The sequence below is a fragment of the Ictidomys tridecemlineatus genome, chromosome 1 (assembly GCF_052094955.1).
Source record: "Ictidomys tridecemlineatus isolate mIctTri1 chromosome 1, mIctTri1.hap1, whole genome shotgun sequence".
NCBI lineage: Eukaryota > Metazoa > Chordata > Mammalia > Rodentia > Sciuridae > Ictidomys > Ictidomys tridecemlineatus.
In genome coordinates, this window is record NC_135477.1 from 15,017,504 (window position 1) to 15,033,142 (window position 15,639).

Here is a 15,639-nt window from a genome sequence, read left to right on the forward strand (position 1 = left end):
CAAAAAATAAAAAAGAAACAAGGTTGGGGATGTGGCCCCATGGTAGAGCATGTGCTCAGTATGCATGAAGAGGAAGGGAGAATTTAAATCATACAGAGTTTGTTCTTTGACTACAACAGACTCAAACTTGAAATCAGTAGCAGGAACAGATAATCTCCAAACACTTGAAAACTAAAATACATACTTCTAAATAATGCATGTGCCAAACAGAAAGTCTCCAGGTTAATAAAAGACCCTTGAACTGAAAGATGATAATATAAAATATCAAAACTTGTGGGAAGCTGGGTATGGTGACACACGCCTTTGATCCCAGCAGCTCAGGAGGTTGAGGCAGGAGGATCGCAAGTTCAAAGCCAGCCTCAGCAACAGCAAGGTGCTCAGCAATTCATTGAGACCCTGTGTCTAAATAAAATACAAAATAGGGCTGGGAATGTGGCTCAGTGGTCAAGTGTCCCGAGTTCAATCCCCAGTAGCAAAAAAAAAAAAAAAAAAAAAAAAAAAAAGTGGGACATAGTTAAAGCAGTGTTGATCTCTTCAAAGAACCAAGTCTTGTTTTCATTCAAAACTATCACAATATGAACTAATTTAAATAGATCTAAAAATATTAGAGGAAAATTTAAAGCCTTAAATGAACATATTGGAAAAGAGGAAAAGTTTCAAATCCACAATATAATCTCTCATCTTGCCATAGTTTGAACCCTGAATGTCCCCTAGAGGTCCGTATGTTAAAGGCTGGTCTCCAGAGTGGTACTACTGGGAGGTGGTGGAACCTTTAGGATGTATGAGGTCCTTAGGACATCAGAGACACCCTTGAAGGGGAACCCAAACTCTTCCTCTTTTTCTTCCTGGTCATAATATAAGCACTTTTATTCCATCACATGCTCTCACCATGATATGCTGCCTCACCACAGGCCCCAAAGCAATGGGGCCATTTGATCATTAACTGGAATACCTCCCAAACTGTGAGCCAAATTTAACCTCTATTATTATCTCAGGTATATCATTATACTGAAGAAAGCTAACACATAACTCAAAAACAAAACAAAAAATGACAAAAAAATGCCCCAAAGAAGGAAAAACTCAGTAAAAATAAAAGCAGAAATAAATAACATTAAAAATAAACAAAAAAATTAATGAAAACAAGACTTGGTTCTTTGAAAAGATCAATAAGATTTACAAACCTCTTGTAAAACAGATAATAAAGAGAGAAGACAGAAATTACCAATTTCCAAAATGAAACATGGATAGCACTGTGGTGACATCAAAATAATATACTAAACAACTCTGCACACATCATTTGGTAATATAGACAAAATATACCAATTCATTTGAAAAAATAAACTAAAACTATCATAATATGAACTAATTTAAATAAATCTAAAAATATTTTTTAAATTATATCAGTTTTGAAATTCCACCAGGAGAAATATCCAAGTCCAAACTGTTTTCACTGGAGAATCCTACCAAATATTTAAACAAAAACTAACATAAATTCCATATTTATTTATTCCATCATCTCTCTTCCAGAAAATAGAAAAGGAACACTTTCCAATGCTTCTTATAAAGCTAATATTACATTGATATTCAAACTACACCAAGAAGTGAAAGAGAGAAAATTACAAAACAAGCCCTCCCTTGAAAATGAATTTAAAAATCTATCAAAGTTTTATCAGAATTCAACAATATATAAAAATAGTTGTACACCATGACCAAATGAGGTTTATTCCAGAGACACAAGGCTGGTTAACTACTCAAAATATCAATGTAATCCACCAAATTTATAGGCAAAGTAAAAATCATCACCACTTTTGATCCATGCAAGAAACATATTTGATAAAATTTAACACCTATTCATGATAAAAAAACTATCAAAAAATCAGGAATAGAGAAACTTCATCAACATGATAAACTGCATTTATAGAAACATATAGCTAACAATCTACTTAATGCACAAAATTGAAGTTTTCCCCCTAAATCTGGAAATAAGGCTATCTACTGTCCCACCTTTTAAAAAAATATTTATTTTTAGTTATAATAATATCTTTATTTTATTTTTATGTGGTGCTGAGGATCGAACTCAGTGCTTCATGCATGGTAGGTGAGTGCTCTGCCTCTGAGCCACAACCCCAGCCCTGTCCCACTTTTTTTCACACAGTGCAATAAGGGAAGAAACGGAAATAAAAACATACATATTGAAAGGGAAAAAAATAAAACTATCCCTCTATGTAGAGGATATGGTTACCTAGATAGAAAACTATAGGGGATCTAAAAACCAATCCTTGAATAATTGACTTCAGCAAGGTCACAGAATGTAATATCCAAAACTCAATCATATTTCTATATATTAGCAATGAACATGGGGAAGCGCACACAAAATATTTATGAACACAAAAAATGAAATACTTAAGTATAAATCTAACAAAACATGTACAGGAGTTGTAAACTGAAAATTATAAAATGAAGAAAATCAAAGATCTACATAAAAGACTTGTGTCCATGGTTTGAAAGATTCAATATAGCAGTTATGTTAATTCTCAAATTGAGGTACAGGTTTAATGTAATTGATACCAAAATTCCAGCAAGATAATTTTGTGGATATGGATGAGATTATCATAAACAGTATATGAGAAAGGAAAGGAACTACAATACCTAAAACAATTTTGAAAAAGAAATATACAGGAGGATGAACCACTCTACCTAATTTCAAGACATATTATATACTCTAATAATCAAGACTGTGCGGTACTGGTGAAGGGGTAGGCACAGATGGGAAACAACAGAAAGTCCAGAATAGAATGGCAAAACCCAGAGCTACACAAATATACCCGATTTTTTTAATATATAAAAGTGCAAAAGCAATTCAGAAGAGGAAGCTAGCATTTTCAACAAATGACACTTAGCAACTGAACCTCCACAGGCAAAAAAAAAACAAAAACAAAAACAAAAACCTCAGCCTAAGTTTCTTAAACTTAACTCAAAATGGATTAAAAAAAAAAAAAGGGTAGGGGATGTAGCTCTGTGGCTCAATAGCACAATTGCCTAGTTCACTCCTCAGCACTCCCCCCCCCAAAAAAAAAAGTAAAACTATGAAACTTTAAAAAAAAAACATTTTTGGATCTAGAATAGCAAATGGTCCTTAAGATTTGTTGATACCTAAAAGTATGAGCCACTCAAGGCAAAACTGTCAAGCCAGACTTCATTAAAATGAACCACTTTTCTCCTGATAAAGACCTTATTAGGAGACTGAAAAGATAAGCTACAGACTAGAAGAAAATACCAGCACATCACAACTTAACAAAGGACTGGTATCGGAAACACATGAAGAAGTTTTTAAAACTCAACAGTAAAAAACCAAACCCTCCAACTAGAAAATGAACAAAAGACACAAAGAAATATTTCACCAAAGAGGATACACAGATGGCAAACAAATGGATGAAAAGATACTTAACATCATTAGCCATCAGGGAAATGCAAATTAAAACCACTCTAAGATTTCATCATCACTCCAGTCAGAATGGCAGCTATTATGAAGACAAACAACAGTAAGTGTTGGCGAGGATGTGGGAAAAAAAGTAAATTCATATACTGCAAGTGGGACTGCAAATTGGTGCAGCCAATATGGAAAGCAGTATGGAGATTTCTTGGAAAACTGGGAATGCAACCACCATTTGACCCGCTATCCCTCTCCTCGGTCTATACCCAAAGGACTTAAAAATAGCATACTACAGGGACACAGTCACATCAATGTTTATAGCAGCACAATTCACAATAGCTAAACTGTGGAACCAACCTAGATGTCCTTCAATAGATGAATGGATAAAAAAATGTGCCATACATACATAATGTAATATCACTCAGCAATAAAAGAATAAAATCATGGCATTTGCAGGTAAATTGATGGAGTTAGAGAAGAATAATGCTAAGTGAAATTAGCCAATCCCAAAAAACCAAATGCCTAATGTTTTCTGACATAAGGAGGCTGATTCATAGTGTGATAGAGGGTGGGTGCATGGGAGGAACAGACGAACTCTAGATAGGGCAGAGGGTGGGAGGGGAGGGGGCAATGGGGTTAGAAATAATGGTGGAATGTGATGGTCATTATTATCCGAAGTACATGTATGAAGACATGAATTGATGTGAATATACTTTGTATACAACCACAGATATGAAAAATTGTGCTCTATATGTGTAATAAGAATTGTAATGCATTCTGATGTCATATATAAATAAAAACATTTCAATGATGCATGTTCTACACCTGTGAGAATGGGTGAAATAAAACATGAACTCCACACTAAATGCTGGTAATGGAGGAGACTGGAACAACTCACACATTCTGGGTGAGAACACAATGTGGTACAGTCATTCCAGAAAACAGTTTCGCTGTTTCTTAAGCAAAATATGCCACTACTACATGACCTCAAAATTGTACTGCTAGGCATTTATCTTAGAGCAGGAAAAGCTTGGATACAGCAGTTTTGGTTTTAAAAGCCCAAAACTAGAATGAAGCCAGGTGTATTCAGTGTGTGAATGGTTAAACAAGTTATCCATGCCACAGAAGACTATTCCGCAATAAAAAGACTCAAAACTACTGGTACATGTAACCACCTAGCTCAGTCTCCAGAGAACTACTCAGAGTGAAAACAGCTATTCCCTAAAGGTTACATACTAATTCCACTCACACAACATCCTTGAAGTAATCAAACTATGGAAATATGAATTATATTAGTGGTTCCAGGGATTAGGGATTAAGGAAAGGGTAGGAGCAGGATGATAGATAGATGTAGCCAATAAAAGGGCACACAAGTAGTGATGAAATGTTCTGTCTTGACCATAAAGGATAATACCTCAGGAGTGATACATGTGCTATAGTCCTGTAGCATGTCACCACCAAGATACTGGGGCAGAGGGTAACCAGGAACTCTCTATACTTTTAATTGTACAATCTACACAATTACCCATAAAGAAAAGAGTATTTTTAAGGTACTAGATTAAAGAAAAGTAAATTTGACCTCAATACATACAAATTGAATACTTCTATATTAATGCAATACAAAAATGCTAGAATCTTTTATCTAAAAATGCAAAATAGGGGGGAAAACTTACAGTTTTTATTTCTTTGGGTGGTGAATTATTTCCAACACTTAATGGTGACACTGAGTTTCCTGAGGAGGAAAAACACAATTCCTAATAAAAGCCAAATATTATCTTTTATTTCTGATAATGTAAAATAAAATAATTAGGTGATATTCAAATAATAGGGCAACTGCATAATGGCCTTATAGTTACACCATAAATAAGCAACATCCCAATTTTCCTAATGGAAAAAAGGACTTGTCTCAAATTTTCTTGCCTATTCCTCTTGTCACTGTAGATTTCCCCCTATTCAGTAAGGCAGCCATTCTCAAACTTTTAGAACTCAGAACCCTTTCACCCTCATAAAAATTACTGACAACCCCAAAGAACTTTTGTTTACATGGCTTATGTCTATTAATACATACTATATTAAAAATTAAAACTAAATTTTGAAATATTCATTTAAAAATAAATGTATTACATGGTAACAATTTGTTTAAAAAAACTTTTCAGAACAGAAAAACATTCTCCATCTCTCTTTAATGTTTGGCTTACAGAACACTGATGGATTCATGTATATGCTTTGGCATTCAGTCTATCACGATATGCTGTTTTGCCAGTTATTTGAAGGGAATCTGGCCTCACTTATAGAGGTAGTCGCAAGCAGGAAGAACATTTAATAGCCTTCTCAAATTGTGAATGTTTTCCTTTAACATCACACCAAAGCTCAAGTGGTGGTCTAAATGTCAGCTGCAACATGAAGTCTAAAACCACATCAGTGAATTTGTCATGCCACCACTAATTTAGCCTGCACTTTGCAGTCTGTACCGATGGAAAATGCTGCCGAGTTATTCCCAGCTGTCAAATGTCAAAACATTCCATTACACAATGTCAAAAAATTATGTGTAAATTGAGCATAGTGGCAAACACCTGAAATTCCACCTGCCAGGGAGGACTGGGAGTTTGAGCCCAGCAACAAAGTAACCCTGTCCCCATCCCGGCAAAATGTGTAAATATCACCATGCATCTCACCAGAAATCTTTAAAGTACAGAGAAGCTCTTAAATCAGAGTAGCAGACACAAAAATCCTGAAATCCTAATTTGTTTGGAAGTTAGAATTTTATCTCTTGACAATAGAATATCACCAGCTGTTGTCCTTGAAGTGACAAGTTCACTTTGTTAATTTTTGAGAAAATGCTTAACAAATATTTAAGTCCAAACAAAGTTTGTCCTTCAAGTAGAAAGGATGTTCAAAGGAAAAAAAAAATCTCCTTTTCAGCTCACAGCTTAGTTACATGCATACTTTTTCATACTTTAGAAGCTACGAGTAATTATTATTTCATTACACAAAATGCTAAAAATACCTGTACACAACAGTGGAGATTTAATAAAATTAATATATATTTTTTAAATTATTTAATAAAATAATTTTTTCTGCTCCATGAAGGATATTTTTTAGTGATGCTGGCATTTTTGTTTAACTGCAAGAACATGACAATGAAAAATTCAATGACCACTAGCCCAGGGTGGGGCTAGAGGTTATGTAGAGCAATTCATCCATTCTTGCTTTTGCACTGTCAGCGTAAAATCAGCTTTGCAAAATGTTTAAGCACCTTCAGGAAGATCATTTTGACCTCCTGAGGAACCTTAGGGGCCAAGGGTCACGTTGGTTCAGAGAATTACATCAACATAATGTTAAAAACTCATATCTCACACTCAAGGAGGTTTCATTTTGCTATGGCCTACTCTCCTTCAAAAGCAGGTTTTCAGAATTAGGAGCAAAGGAATGATAAAACAAATCACATGAAACCGGCTACTATTATTTGTCTACTATTATCTGCATAAAAATTGCATGCTATTTTAAAAGTATGGCCAATCTTTAAAACATCCATTAAAAAAATCCAATGTGCTTCCTTTCTACATTCCTAGTACAGTTCTCTGATTGTAGGGTGGGGGTGGTCCTCTGAAGCCATTTTCTCTTGAGTAATTTTTTCTGTGATTAATCAAGCCACAGGTAGCCACTTGGTACTTGCCTCTTTGAAACTGACAATTACATGCAAATTCTACAGTCATTTGGCGGTCCTGTTCCTACCCCGCGGGTGGAGCTAAGCATACCTGTGGAAACTCAGAGAAACCATCCCATCATCGTGCAGCCCATGGTTTTTACTCACCTGCCGGCAACGTCTTCCGGTCTCCTTTGGATCCAACTTCTCCATTGATGCCATTAGGGTTTGAAGATACTGAACTGTCTTCCTGACTCACTAAATACTGTTTGGTTTGCTCACAAAGCAAAAAATTGTTCTTTTTATTTCCATTCTCTGGACTTTTCAACCTGAAATTAGGATGGTTATGATGTGCTCCAGGACTTCTTAAGGAATCGTGTGGTGGAAGCTTGCTTTCATTTTTTTCAAAACTAAATGATTCGGTCATTTTACAAGTCGATGCTTCCAAATTATTTCTTGACATCATATTAGGTGATAACTTAACATTCATAGAAGTCTAAGGAATGAAATAAATATATTTAAGAGGTAACTTTTAATTGCAAAAGTAGAATTGCAGGCCCCGATGATTTTTTCAAATATTTAACAGATAATTCCCATAAATAATTCAAAAGCAGATTTCACCTTTACATCGAAACCTACATGGTATAAGAATAGTTCCTTATGGATGAATACAAACTCCAAGTTTAATAGAATTCCATAACAGATCAACAAAAGATCAACTCAAGACATTAAAAAGAGTAACCTCAGAGTTCCACACCATTCCTTACTTTTAAAAGCTTTTGAAATATGGGGAATGGAAAAGGTCTTTCATGCATTTAGAGAAATATTTCCAATATAAAGCCTACACCTTACTGGTATAATGCCATAGATACTCTTATTTAAATCTGGTCATTACCTACCTTTCTACCTTCTCAGAACCCCTTTACCGTCCATCTCCTACATCACACTGCACCAAGTCCTCAAATGAGCTGACTGCTACCCAGAATGCCCTTGCTCACTCACCTTCCTACCATCCTGGCCATCCACCACAACCTGTCTCAGCTGAACCCTGTTCCTTCTAGTTTTCCCAGGCACCCTGCTTTGATAATCTCCAGCTGAACTTTCATACATTGTAAACTGTACCCTTCTCTAAAGATGTTAGAAACATTGCAAAATTTCCATTTCATTTGTCACAAAGTGCCTCAGAGAAATGATGTTGGTGTGTCATTTTCCTATTACTCTTAAAGATGCCAAATGTCCTGTCCAGGGGAAGCACCTAAAGTAGAAAAAGCAACTCTTCTTTTTGAAGTAGTAATCAGTTTTTACTTTAACTGTAGGCAAATTTTTGTCTATTCTCCTAAAACTTTTCAGATTAAAAAAAAAAGTTACAGATGACTGAAACCAATGATTAATACCTCAAATGCTGTCTGACATGGTTTTGAACAAAAAATAAATGAGAAGGTAAATACTCCCTCTTGGTGTTCTAAAACTTCCACCTCATGTTTTATAAATTAGGTCTATCCCAACCCAAAGACAACACATAATAGTGAAATTTATGAAAGAAATACACAGGTGCATTCAAAGGTGGCCCAGATCCTGGAAGATTCTCAAAAGAAGGATTCAAGGTGGGCAGCTATGGTGGGAGATACTGCAGCTGCCAGGAAAAGTACACCTATACCAAAAAACTTCTTAAACCAAAGGAAAAGACAAAATATTGGATACAATAAGACAAAATATTGGATACAATAAGAGAGCAATATGTCAAATTATAAAAGGAAAATACTCTCCAGAGGAAACTGGATGGTGGTAGGGATATGAAAGCTTAGGCAACTTAAGCTATACAAGAAATATAAAGATGTGCATTATAGAGTAAAACCCAGTATGAAATAGAAAGGCTTAAGTTTAAAAATCAAAGAAAAACATGTTTAATCAAACAGGAAAATAATTCAAGCATGGTAAATAGAAAATACCATATAATAAGACAGAACCATGTTCAAGTAATGCAAGTATCAAAGGGTTAGTTTCAATTAGAAAAGAGGTTCCGGGAGGAAAACATCTAGCCAGACATTATTAACAAAAGGCACACAGAAATAGAAATCCTACAGCAAGGCTGAGAATAAAAGGATTAAAAATGTGTTATGCAAATAACCAAAATAAAAGTGGAATGTTAATATTAATAGCAGATAAAACAGAATTCAACATAGAAATCATTTAGACAATGAAAGATATTTTAGTAAAAGAAACACACTGAAGAAACAGAGTAGCCAGGAATCACTGAGTTATAATAATCTCGCTATGAGATGAATCAGGCAAAAACTGACTGGAAGCTGGGCATGGCGACTGTAATCCCAGCTACTAGGGAGTCTGAGGCAGAAAGATTGCAAGTTTGAGGCCAGCCTGGGCAACCTGGCAAGATTCCCTAAAAAATAAAAATGAAAAGGGCTGGGGACATAGCTTAGGGGTAGAGAAGCCCTGGGTTCAACTCCCAGTAAATTAAAAAGGAAAAAAAAAAAAAAGACTGAAGGAGAAAATCAATCCATAATGGTAAGGATACACTTTCCTTATACAACTATTATTCAAACAGAAAACAATGATAATGAATATTTTAGTAACATAATAAACTTGATCAAATAGGGACCAATACAACCAACAATATCCACCTTTCCAACACTGAGCAAATTCTGGGCTACAGAGATCACATGAACTCCAAAACCCACTATCATACCAGCCATTTCCACTCTTCATGGTGTACACAAACCTGGATGAAAGGCTTTTGCCTTTGCTGCTATTTAAAAGTGGTAAAATATCACAAACAAAATGATAGCAAATATGACTATGTGAATAATTAAAAACTTAAAAAAATAGTTAAATAGGCCAGGAAATAAGTAACACCACAGAAACAGTAAGTTTGGTACTTTTTCAAAACTATTTATAAGTTTTAAAAATCCAGATACTGCCCAGCATGGTGGCCCATGCCTGTAATCCCAGCTGCACCAAAGGCTGAGGCAGGAGGATCTCAAGTTCAAAGCCAGTCTCAGCAACTTCATGAGACCCTATCTCAAAATAAAAAACAAACAAATAAAGGGCTGGGGATGTGATTCAGTGTTTAAGCATCTCTGGGTTCAATTCCTGATATTAAAAAAAAAAAATCTAGATACTGTATGCAGAGTCTGATCCAAATGCCATTGTCAGTCTCTGACCTGCCAGCTACAGTTAGTGACACTATCGGTAGTCAAAGTTCTGAAGTGGAGTTTCTGAGGAAGCTCTGCCCTTTTTTATTGGAAAGGGATGGATTTGGCTAGCAGAGTCTTTTACCCCTTTCTTCCTATAACATGGACCTGTGGACTGAACATAAACCACTTGTCTTGCAATGAAGAAACAATAAGCACACACTCAGGAGAGGAGAGCATAAAATGTGAAGAGCCCGAGTCCCCAGTGGCATCCAAGTCATCATACAAATAAGCACACAAATAAGCCTACAGGTTTTCTGTTATTTGCAGTTCATCAATATACATGCCAATAAAATAATGCACCAAAGGCACGAATGTCATACAAAAAGGATTATTAGTTGATGGACATAAGGGGGAAACATTCAACCTCATCTGTACATTTTTAAATATTTCAAATTGATGTAACTGTTATTTTCTGCATAGAATGGCTACAGTAATATTTAAACCATATAGTTGCGATAAAGGCATCATCTTGCCCAGTGGAACCACTTCAGTACACTGCACAGCACTCCCGAGACAGCCTTTCATAACTTGCCCTTATTTATTAAGGTTGCCAGTTAATCACAGACAGGTAAGTCTTCTAAGTTATTTTAAGTTGATTGAGTGGAGGGACCATGTCTTATCAAAGATTTTTTTATTTTTAATTTCGCCCCAGCAAGGTACTTTGTACAATAAGACATTCCAAAGCTATTTCTATTTTACGGGTACTACAATTTTCATGACAACCTGGACAAGAATGAAATTCACTGATGAAATGATTTAAATGGTGAATTAGATACTATGAGGTTTACTGAAATTTAATAGCAGAACTTCATGCCTCACACTTCCAAATCTAAGTTCTGTAAATATATTTGACTTTAAGAATAGTATCAGTCTTACACTCACTGTAAACTTGTGGCAGCAAGTAGAGGATTTAAATTTAAAAGTAGGTCCATCTATCGTGGAATATGCAGGTTTGAAGGGTACCTCACTGCTTCACCACATTCAGGAATTTTCCAGGACAAGCACACAGTGCATTTCAGGATCAGAAGCTTCATACTATATTTGGGCACAGCCAAGGGTACTATATTCCTTTTTTAATAAAATGGTTCTCTTCTCAACTTACTCTGCTGCCTCTGACCCAACTTTCAAACATCTGAGACAGCCATGAATCTTCCTTTCTCCCAGGTCCTTCACTTGCTCATACAACACCTCTTAGATTCAATATTCTAAACTTTCTCTAGTTAATCAGACACCCTCATACAGCTGACTCTCACAGCTGAGCACAAGACTGCAGGTAAACAGGTGGTAAGTCCTGACATCCCCGTCTTTGAATACTTTTACTTCCATTCATGCATTAGCATTTGGAACAAATAGCCAGGACTGCTTTGAATCCAAATCTAACCCTCCATCACTTAAAAACTTTTGGATTTTTAAAAAAACATGTATTTATCATACCATTAAGTTGATTTTTTCTTTTTGATTTACAGTTCTATGAATTTTAACATATAGATTTTTGTTTAACTACCACAACTGGGACTCATCAGGCTTTTAAGGTTGTGTTTACATTTAAAAAACACCCATAAGACTTTGCATTTATACCTATTTAGCTTAATCCAGAGTCAACCACCGGGTATGTTTTAATCTTGAAACCGTATTGCATAAACTGTGACTTCCGACTTCTCCTGGCAGATTCCTGACAGTGCCCAGGGCTCAAGTCAACCCTTATTGTTTCTCTTAATAATAAAAGTGCATGCAGAGATACTTAGATGTAATGGTTTTCCTTTTTAAAGTTTGCTTTTATCTTCCTGGTAATCCCAAACTTTCAAGGAGAGCCATTCTACTCAAAGGAAGCATTGTCTTAAAATTACAAAGCTCAGTGGGGGTAGCAGATAAAGAGTTTTTAAGTCAGATCCTCCGAGTCCCAGCGTCCTCATTTAACTTTGCTGTCTTGGACAAATCACTTCATTTGTCTACTATTCATTCAGAGACTGTAAAGTGAGGACAGCAGTAGTAACTTCCTCATAAATCACGGAGATTAAAGGATACTGTACCGAAACTTGCCCCTGCGGTGGGGTGGCTGCTGCTCAAGAACTTCCTCCTCATGCTGGGGGTGGCAACACAGAGCCTGCACAGGCTAAGCAAGAGTTCTACAACTGAGCGACAACCCCAGCCCTCTGCTCTTACATCCCACTCCCACAAACAAGTATCTTCCCATGAGGAACGAGTTTGCATGTTTAAGATGAAAATCTGAAGATTAACGTCTATTTGTTCCTCCAAAACGAGTAACGGGAAGTTGAGTAACTTGTCACCTCCCCATCCTCACCCCACCGTCCCTGGTCCAGCACCTTACCCAGGTGACACCCATAGCTGTGCAAATTTGCATGCAGTACCGTGGTGTCTCGTCTAGGGAACTAAAAGCACCTGCTCTAACTCCGGAGGTCCGACAGAAAACGTTATTTATAGCAGGGGCTCGGAAAAGCGATTGGAACACAGCAGGCACTACAAACACCTGTTAGGCAAACCAGCGCCGGCTCACTCACATCCCGGTGAATGTGGTGGTGCAACTTCCTCTCCTATAGAAGGTGTTAGGGGAAGAGTTAAGTAATTAATAATGTTTGCACTCCAGCTTTGAATTTAAGCAATGGAATCACAAATTTCTTTTGTAGCAAAGGGGAACGTTGACATCGTGGGGATCCGTGCCTGCCAAGTACTATTTCCAAAACAGCAGCAGGGCCCTTGCCGGCTGGCACCCCAATTCCTGGGTCCTTCCAACCAGCACGGAATCCGCCCACACCCACACCTCCTAGACCTGCCCTTCTCAGCCAAAGTTCCAAGGTCTCCTCTACCCTTCCATCCTCTTTCCACTTCCAGGCCTGCTACCCACCCGCTCAACGCCCAACTTCAACGCCCAACCTCAACGTCCAGCGTCCAACGTCCGGCCTCCAACGACTGGAAGCCCCGTCACCCTCACACAGCCCTTCTCCCTCACCCTGGCGCCTGGGAACCCTGACCTGGAAGGAGGCGAAAGGGCCGCTGACCCCAACCTGTCTCTGAAGCCTGGCCGTGGTGGAGGCTGCCAGTGCCGGGAGCCCCGCGGCCCAGGTGCTCTCCCCGCGCTCCCCTCGCCCCTAAAGTCCAGCCGGCCCTCGCGGTTCCAGCGCGGCGCCTGCGCAGTCCGCGCCACGTGCGCCCGCCACGCCCCACGTGCGCCCTCCCTGGGCCTGGAAGCCGCGCTCTGGGCCTTGGGCGCCTGCTGTGGCCTTGAGCTTGATCAAGGGTGGTCTGGGGCTGCGGGTGCCGAGGTGCTTCTGCCCAAACGTGGCAAAGTTATTGTTCCGGTTTGTTTGTGAAAATCATTCGGACCCCTTCGGCCACTTGAAAGTCTTTTGAGGGGCCACTTCTGCCTGGTCATGGAGAGTGAATTCACCTGCTGTGGGTGTTTGTGTCTAATTAAGGGCAGGTGATTCTATCTGTGATTCTATCTGTTGGTGTTGCTCAAACATCTTTATTTTTTTGGTATAAAACTTTTATGACATATTCAAAGGAATGGTATACTCCCAATGCACTTTTCACCTAATTTCAACATTATCAATTCACGATCACTTTTGGGGACATCTGCATTCCAGTCACTACAACGTTTTGATACAAATACCAGACTTGTATTTTTTAAAAAATATAGTGTATTTTTTTAAAGAAATGTGGAGACGTGTATTATAAGTAAGAAGGTACAGAGTTCCCCTTATTATTAAAGTGTTGAATTAGTATGATACATTTCTTACACTTAAGGAATCAATCTTGATATATTGTTAACTAAAGTCAATGGTCTATTCAGATTTCCTTATGTTCTCCCCCCTACCTAAGCTACTTGTCCCTTTTTGGAATCAGGATCTCAACCGGGATACTACATTAATTTAGTTATGTCTCCTTAGGCTCTCTTTGTCTGTGGCTGTTTCTCAAATTTTTCTTTGATGACCAGGAGTCAGGCTTTTTGCAGGATGCTGGCCCCACTATTGATATCCTTTTCATGATAGAAATGGAGTCGTGGGTTATTGGAATAAAGTGCTATTTTCATTGATCATATCAATTGTATATCCTACAAACATTATTTCTAACTTAGTATTACTTTTTTTTTTTTCCTGGCAGTATGGATTGAACTCAGAGGCTCTCTATAACTGAGCTACATCCCCAGCTCTTTTTTATTTTGAGGCAGGGTCTTGCTAAATTGCTGAGGCTGACCTCACAGTTTCAATCCTCCTGCTCAGCCTTCCAAATTACTGGGATTACAGACCTGTGCCACCAAGTCTGCCCTGCACATGAATTAGGACATTTGACGTTGGACTTGATTATCTTGCTGAGATATATTAGATTTTTCTACTCTGTGGACCCACCACACACACACACTAAATACTTATGAAGGAAGCCATTATGTGAAGCCCACATCTGAGTAGCATAACCAACATTCCCCAAGCCTATTTTGTACATTTTTGCCTCAAATTTGGAATCAGACCTTGTAACTTTTTCAGTCCAGGTACATTTTAGTGGGAAATGATATTTAGAGATCATAGTCTGCAGAGTAGGGGTATACATTAGGTTGGTTATTGTGTTAGGCCTTTTCTGTGAGCAGATTTTTAATTTTCTTTTTCTTCAGTGCTAGGGTTTGGCATGTTAGGCAAGTGTTTCACCACTGAGTTACATCCCCAGCCCCCAAACTTCTTAATGAAAAAATAAAATGCATTGAGTTCATTCTCATTTTTCTAAATATTCAAATATAAGCATAATTTTATTGTTTCATTTTATTTCGTATTTCTATTTCTTTTATAGTGAAAAACGTGGTTCTGAAAGACACATCATATATGCTTTGTACTACTTATAGGTTCAGAAATAAATTTCAGGAATAACAAATGCCAATGTCATTACTGACAAGAAGAGTACCGAAACAACTTAGGTTCTTTGATTCCCCCCTGCCCCAACACTAAAAGGTTTGCCTGATTTATTATTTTAAATTCAAATAATTTCTTCATCACAAACATGCTATCTGCAAAGTGTGTTTTAATACGATTCCTTTGAGGAGGGAGGTGCCATTTCTTTTTGAAAAGGACAGAAGTTAGGCATCGGGATAATTTTTCAGCTAGTATGAAAAAAAAAGTTTAACAGAACGGTAGTAAGTTTGTCTTCACCAAATCCCCGTAGTAAATTCGTCTGAATTAATTACGGTCACTCAAGAGTTGTGCTTAAGAGGTCCTAAACCAAAGAACACAGCTTCACGGGAGAGAGGAGGTTTGCAAACTTCCGCAGACTAAAACCATTCACTTAACTTGTGTGGACCTTGCTTAGCAACAATGTTCCATACCCTTTTTGTGGCCCTGCAG

At 37.6% G+C, this 15,639-nt stretch overlaps 1 protein-coding gene across 2 annotated transcripts in view; it reads right to left on the reverse strand.

Annotated features, from left to right (window-relative positions):
* Tdrd1 (tudor domain containing 1) overlaps positions 1-13,413 on the reverse strand; it is a 46,793-nt gene extending 33,380 nt beyond the window's left edge. For both annotated transcript variants that reach the window (XM_040273077.2, XM_040273076.2), the window contains exons 1-3: positions 13,282-13,413; positions 7,248-7,575; positions 5,107-5,165 (exon numbers count right to left, since the gene is read on the reverse strand). In XM_040273077.2, coding sequence (XP_040129011.2) covers positions 5,107-5,165; positions 7,248-7,569 — 381 coding nt within the window. In that variant the 5' untranslated portion in view covers positions 7,570-7,575; positions 13,282-13,413. The remainder of the gene's footprint in view (positions 1-5,106; positions 5,166-7,247; positions 7,576-13,281) is intronic.
* Between the last annotated feature and the right edge of the window lie 2,226 nt (positions 13,414-15,639).